A 7,455-nucleotide genomic window follows, 5' to 3' on the forward strand; every position below is an offset into this window, starting at 1 on the left:
ATATATATACACACATAATATATCAACATACATACACACATATATATATATTCATATATACAGGTAAAAGTATACACACACACACACGCACGCACACACACACACACACACACACACATACACACACACACACACACACAAGAACGCAAATATATACGTATAGCATGCACTCACTTCTTTGAAATAGAAAACAGTTACGAATTCAGTTACGTTTAATTACATTTGTACTTCCAGATCAAAATGACACAACTACTTCCTTCTTGTTTGCTGATTTTGGTTGCATTAACAGATGTTATGCCAAACCCCAGTAAGTTTCCTTTCATATATGAAAATATATTGCCTAAGTACAATATTTACACGGATGAATGTATATATGAGTAACCACACAATCACATGCACACAATCATGTATAAATGAGTAACGAAATGTACAGGTGTCAATTCATTACGATCATTGGACGCAATCGTTTTATTTGATTAATGAAAACATTAAATCATTTCTGAAGCCTTTCTCCTCAGATGACCGCATAGTCTTCAAACCTATAGGTTACAACTACTGCTTTAACATATTCACATGAATAATGGAACTCAAAATATTTACACTGTTTATTGTCATATCTCTGGCAGTATGAATTTAGAAAGTAATGCATACCTTGTCAAGTGTACTATAATTTAGAGAGGGAATGCAGCAGTACCCAATTCAACGGAATCTTAATTATATATATATATATATATATATATATATATATATATGCGCTTGTGTATGTGTATAAGATAGAATGCATGGTGGGTGATTAAATGTAGTATAGAAGGAAAGAAATAAGATAAAGAACAAACTTGTTTTACACGACTAAAGAATATATTAGAATCATCACAGCAAAATTATTATACAATATTATATAACAATTGATCTTTGTTACTTCCAACATAATAACCGGTTTCGCTAACGCTTTTCAAATTTTGTATTTTGGATGCAATTCTGAATTAGAGATTTTGTTTCGTAGAGGGGATAATTGGCATCCAAGGTGTTTTTCAGTAAATGGAAGATAAAACTGTAAATTTCAATATTGGTTTACATTTGGTTCTGGCTTATATTCTACAATAGATGAGGTAAATCTTTAATTTTCAGTATGAATTTATATTTAACACTGGCTTATATATTTCGATAAATGATGCCTCTTTATTTAATTGTACTTGTGTTGAGGTCCAAATACTAAATTGATATAATGAGAAAATGAGGAATTGTGGTTGTAATTGTTCCGTACAGTTGTCAATGCTTTCACTGACATATTTCTGGCGATATCGTGTCATCCCTTATATAGTTTTTATGACGGCCTGAGCATCAGATTACCTAAATGAGGTTTTCAGAGGCGCAAGAGAAGTTGCTTTTAATTTTGAATTTTTGACCTTGTCTAAAATGGAACTCTGATCCTTCCAAAAGACTGAGACATTCTTCGCAGTTAGGATGATCACACTTTTTCCTCTTGCGTCCGTTATTCTGGACTATAATTTAGCATTTGCGAGAGGTTTCTTTAATATCTTTGGTTGTTTACTGCTTTTACTAATTTTATGGATACGTACAATTTCCTGCGCTTTGGGATCCTTATGGAGAATTGGGAGATTTCGGACTATGATGTTAAACGCTTCTTTGTTTCTGGGGTTTTATGTGGAAACGTAGGTTAGTGTTTTCAGAGCAAGTGTATTATTATGTTCCACATATCTTAATGTTTTATGTCAATCGATTTTGCACGTTTTACCTCTTCATTTATGAGTGCATTGGGCAGTGTTTTTCCTTCAATGCTTTTCCCGTTTTTTTTTTCTTTGTTCATTTCCTGTTTAAATTTTTTCGTTACACAATTTTCGGTTTTGCTAACCCTGGCCTTCTTCGTGTTTTTCAACAGTGGCTCCGCGGCATTTTTTATACACCACCCCAGGCTGTTTTCCTTTACCTGGCAGCTGATTACACCTGTCCCACCCTTTCTTCTGGAGAAGTACAGCCTACCGGTGTCACGTTTAAGGGGGAAAGCTCCGTGTACTGTCAACATTTTCTTGGACTTGTTATCCATTTTCTTCATTTCAGTATTTTGTCATTTTATAATACCTGCTCCAAACCGAATTGATTACTATTATTATTATTATTATTATTATTATTGATAATCATACCATAGTGGGCGTAATGTCCGTCAGTCTGTCTGTACCCCCCCCCCACTGATTTTCTGATTTCGGAGAAAAAAAATCGTACTCGCTACAGCTCTATCTGGGATTGCAGCAACATTGCTGCACAATGACCGGACATTTCTTTCTCGGTTCAAAGTGCCTAGAAACATAACACCAGAGTCCTGCGGCAACATGTCATCTCAGGATGCAACTGCGCAACACTTCAGAATGACTAGTCTAATAATAGTCGATGAAGTTTGCCAAGGCGACAAGACCATATATGAATGTTTGGATCGTTCTCGACGCAATATCAGATCAAACGAATCCGTTTGACGGAACATGTGCTCTTTTTGTAGGCGACTGGAAGTAGATTATACCAGTTGTTAAACGTGGTAGTCGAGTCCAAATAGTACAAGCCACCTTGAAAACATCGTACATCTGGAGGTCTGTGACGGAGTTGAGTCTAAAGAAAAACATGAGGTTACGAAATCCTTAAGATATACCTTACACAACCTATTTAAGTGACATCGGTTCCGGACAATGTTCGTTCACTGACCCACTGAGGAAAGTGATTCGAATTTGGCCAGATTTTGTAATCGAGACGTCATCTATTTCCGAAATATGCAAATTCGTCTTTAATGATTTACGTGAATGCTATAAAATCGCATCATGGCTGTGTTGGGGAGTTGTCATCGTCTCGACCAGTGAAGTGGTAAACAGTGTGAATGAGAACATGGTCAGCAACTTACCTGGGGAAGGTCGAGAGTACTGACGAAAGCTACCACCAGTACCCACAGAATTTCATGAACAACTTAAATCCATCGGGATTGTCACTCCATAAAATCAAATTGAAAAATAACTGTCCGATGATATTCCTCAGGAATTTTGATCCGGCCAGTAGACACTGCAATGAAACATGATACACGGTATCAGAACTAAATTCCAATGTTATCGAAGCTGTGATTGCAACTGGCCCCGCAATGGTAAACGCGTGTTCATTCCGCGGATAACGCTTATATCAACCGATAACGAGTTTCAGTTCCCATTTAGACGCAGGCAGTTTCCTATAAAACTGTCTTTCTCATTTACAGCAAACAAGACACAGAGCCAGAGTTTAGATCGTATAGGTGTATTTTTACTCAGTCTAATGTTTACACACGGCTAGTTATACGTCGCTATGTGTAGAGCAACGAAATCCAGTAATTTGAAAATTAGTGTCGACCACACACAAAATATTGTCTACAAGGAAGTTTTGTAATCGTATTGATATCAAAATCTATTGACACATGTTTCAATACATACTGTTCTTATGATTTCCCTCTCTCATTTTATACCTCCATCGTGGATGGGTAGATTTGCTAGTAATAATAATAATAATAATAATAATAATAATAATAATAATAATAATAATAATAATAATAATAGCATTATCATTATTACTATTAGCTTTATTTTTTTTTAGCGTTCATGACTTGTGGCCAGCAAAAAAACGCCTACACCGAAACCTGAAATCCGGTGTTTCCTATCTTTATGCGATTTATCATTTCACACCAAAACCTTTTGGTTTGCCCAAACCACGCTTGTAATTAGGAGAAACCTTTGTAGAAGTACGTACCTGTCCATTAAATTGGTTTCAATATATTCCTCACACGTATTTGTTTTATGGAGACAGGACCGAGAAAAGAGGTAAACGATCCGACTGAGTTTCATATATGAATTAGAAGGAAGCGAAAATTATGATCACACTTGGATATTATTGGAACCATCTTTAACAATGCTAACTTATAATAAATCTGCCTTGTAAAATATCTAATATTCATTAGTGGATACTATTATAATGTATGTATTTTTCTTTAGAGTGTCCGGGATGTGACGACGGCATTTTGTGCCGCGATATTGGAGAAGAATGGGTGGAAAAGATATCCGAAACATGTACCAGGAAAATATGCGACGAGTTTGATGGTGAAATGAAAATAAAGGCAACACATTTGTGTAAGTTGACAAAAAAAATTTATTTCCTCTCTTCACTGCGTGTTTTGATGCATCAAAATCCCAACGAAGGTTTATATTTGCTTTGCTTTGAATGTGATAGGCGTTGTTCGGTAACTCTTAATTACTGACCATCTGCCAGCGTTAATTGTGAGATTGATGTACCCTAGATCACAGACGGTCAATTCAACCCTAGTAAACGACGGATTCTTCGTTTATTGAACCTAGGTAACGAAATGTAATGTGATCTAGACCAACACAGTAGGGCTAAATCTCAGTGCGTAACGAAATGTATCTAAATAGCGTAAAGCATTTCGGAAGATGCACTAACGTTTCTGGTGGGCTGATAGAATCGTTAGCGCAACGAACAAGATGCTTAACGGCATTTCCTTCGTATCTTTAGGTCCTGAACTTATGTCCCGCTAAGTTCAACTTTACTTTTCATCCCGTCGAGGTCGAAAATTAAGGTACCAGTTAAATATCGGAGTCGACGAAAATTACTAGTTGCCTCCCCTAAAAAATTGCTCGCATGAAAACCTGTAACGGATAGCCCGCCCTTTCATGTTGGTATTGGTAATTTAAATGCCATGGAAACAGGGTAACCGCTATTATAAATCCTAGGGCTAAAGACAAACAGAATAAACAATTCTCATATTTCAATGCTTAACTTCAATTATAAGTTACATGGATGGTATGTTTCAAAGATTGTGCTTTTGTGAGAATTTCAAAAGTTTATTTATATCTGTATGTATCATCAATTGACATCAGTACGAGGTTCGGCTAAGTTAGTAGGCTGACTAAGACATTCTCTTGGAATGTGAGCAAATGACGTTGGTTTCCTAGCATATTTCCCCTTGCCGTCAACACACTTATTTCTTTATTGCCCACAGGGGGCTAAATATAGAGGGGTCAAACAAGGACAGACAAAGGGATTAAGTCGATTATATCAACCCTAGTGCGTAACTGGTATTAATTTAATCCACCCCGAAAGGATGAAAGGCAAAGTCGACCTCGGCGGAATTTGAACTCAGAACGTAGCGGCAGATGAAATACCGATAATCATTTCGCCCGGCTTGCTAACGTTTCTACCAGCTCACCGCTGACACACTTATTCCATCGGTGCCGCAGTCATTGGATCCCATTGCTGAAAATGGTTTTACTCTTTTGGTCCAAAAGCCATCAACAATACATATGACGTCATCAATCTCCACAGCGACATGGCTCTCAGTCAAGCGTTTTTCCATGTTGGGGAGGTGGTGATAGTCAGGCGCGGCGGAAAGAAGAGAAAAGAGAGGATGAGCAACCCTTTTCAAAGCCATATTCACAACAGCCATTGAATCCAATGATTTGTGCGCTAGAGCAATGTCCTGAAGGTCCAGTTTCTTCAATCTTCCTTGGGTCTTGGTGCTTGGGGTTTGGGGGTTTGGTCTTCATAGCCTTTCGTAATCACTTCCCCATCATTCGTGAGTCCTTTTTGAAGATAATCGATAAAGTTCTTTACATTTGCATCCCCACAAAATGAAGATTTCTCCTCCTCTGCAAATGAAAAAACCTTGTCATTCTTTGGAGTAGGAAATGTGGAGTGTTTCCACCGCACGGAGGTTTTGGTTGTTGCCTCATGCATTGTCTCATTGTCTCTCCAAGTGCTGAACCCAATACTATACCTAGGTTAGAACACGTTCAAGGAAACCAGCTGGATGTGCCTCTAATAATATCAGATTTTCCTGTGCATTTTGCATCAGTTGTCAGAAGACTTGACACCTACCGAACAGAGACCTTTGCCCTGCCAAGTCCATCGTTCAGAATATACTCAAATCTCTCATGGGGAATGGGAATAGCATTGGCTGTTTGATTTATAGTTATTCGCCATTTATCCATCAGCATGTTACGAACATGATCAATGCTTTCGTCGGTAGTGGGTGTTGCAGGATGTCCAGATCTTAGATCATCCTTACTATTCTCTGTTCCCCTCCTAAATTCAACTGCCTACGTTTGAACTGTAAGTTGACAAAAATGGATCGTCATCTACTAGTGTAGCAATTGTGTAAGCGTAATGTATCATTCGGAGCTAAACCCTCTTTTCTTCCGGTACTTCATACTAAACTTTCCCCATGTTCAAGAGAAGTCTCAACTAGTCGAAGTCTTCTTTGAATAGTCAGATGACTGTTGACTTGAACAACAAAAAACAACAAAAATAAATACAGACATTATGATGAAACGCTGAACTGAATGCATGCAAGACTTCACAGCTTCAGGATCACTCCCTCACAGACAGCCTATGAACTTTTCAGCCTACACTCGTATGTGTACGCATCTCGAACATGAATGTTTGTTTACACAGCTGAAGTTAATTGTATTAGGTTGGCAACTAAGTTCCTGCCATTTTTCTTTATTTAAATTTTTTAAAAGGTTTAATAAACAATAACAATTAATCAATCAATAGTGTATTCAGCCTTGTTGTCTACAACTTCTTGCCAACGTTCAACAAGATTTTCAATACCACGTTGGTAGAAATCACCTTATTTCGACTCGAAAAATTGGATCCAACCAAGCTCTCAATTCTGCATCAGTATTGAACGAAACTCCGCGCATAGCGTTTGAAAGAGATCGAAAGAGGTGGAAATCCACTGGTACCAAATCAGGAGAGTACGGCGTGTGTGGCAGCATTTCCCAGCCACGCGTTTGAATGGCTTCTCTGGTCATATTGGCGATATGAGGGCGAGCGTTGTCATGGAGTAGAACTCCATATTGACGATTAAGTATGTTCTCTTGAATAGCCGTATTGTGTCGTTTCATCTCTTGAACATAGAGTTCCGCGTTGACCGTTTGGTTCCGTTCAAGCAATTCGTAATGGATAATCCCTTCCCAGTCCCGCCATACGAAACAACCTCGTTTTACGCAGATTAAGATCTTGTTTCACGCGCGGTATCGCTTGTTTACCGGGGCTAAGCCATTGCTTACGCTGCTTCATATTGATGTACAGGCACCATTTTTCATCGCCAGTTACGATTCGGTAAAGAAATCGTTACTTGTGTCCATGAGTTGAGCAGTGACGAGCAAGCAAACCAGCGGAGATTGTGGCTCGTTCTTTTTTGTTGTTGTCATATTTCTGAACCTTTCCCATCAATTAAAGATGCTTCTCTATAGCAGTGTGGAAGCATTCCATTTTCTCTGCTAGTTCCCTTGTCGTTTGACAAGAATTTTCGTGCAAAAGTTGGTTCAATCGCTCTTCATCGAACTCAACTGGACGGCCAGAACGAGGCGCGTCTTTGAGGTCAAAATTTCCATTTTTGAACTTGGCATACCAATC

At 38.3% G+C, this 7,455-nt stretch overlaps 1 protein-coding gene across 1 annotated transcript in view; it reads left to right on the forward strand.

Moving 5' to 3' along the window:
* The first annotated feature begins 197 nt into the window (after positions 1-197).
* Positions 198-7,455, forward strand: part of LOC128248175 (uncharacterized) — a 10,493-nt gene continuing 3,235 nt past the window's right edge. Inside the window, exons 1-2 of the mRNA XM_052969057.1 lie at positions 198-307; positions 4,014-4,148. Coding sequence (XP_052825017.1) covers positions 241-307; positions 4,014-4,148 — 202 coding nt within the window. The 5' untranslated portion in view covers positions 198-240. The remainder of the gene's footprint in view (positions 308-4,013; positions 4,149-7,455) is intronic.

This window comes from Octopus bimaculoides, chromosome 6 (assembly GCF_001194135.2).
Source record: "Octopus bimaculoides isolate UCB-OBI-ISO-001 chromosome 6, ASM119413v2, whole genome shotgun sequence".
Classification (NCBI taxonomy): domain Eukaryota; kingdom Metazoa; phylum Mollusca; class Cephalopoda; order Octopoda; family Octopodidae; genus Octopus; species Octopus bimaculoides.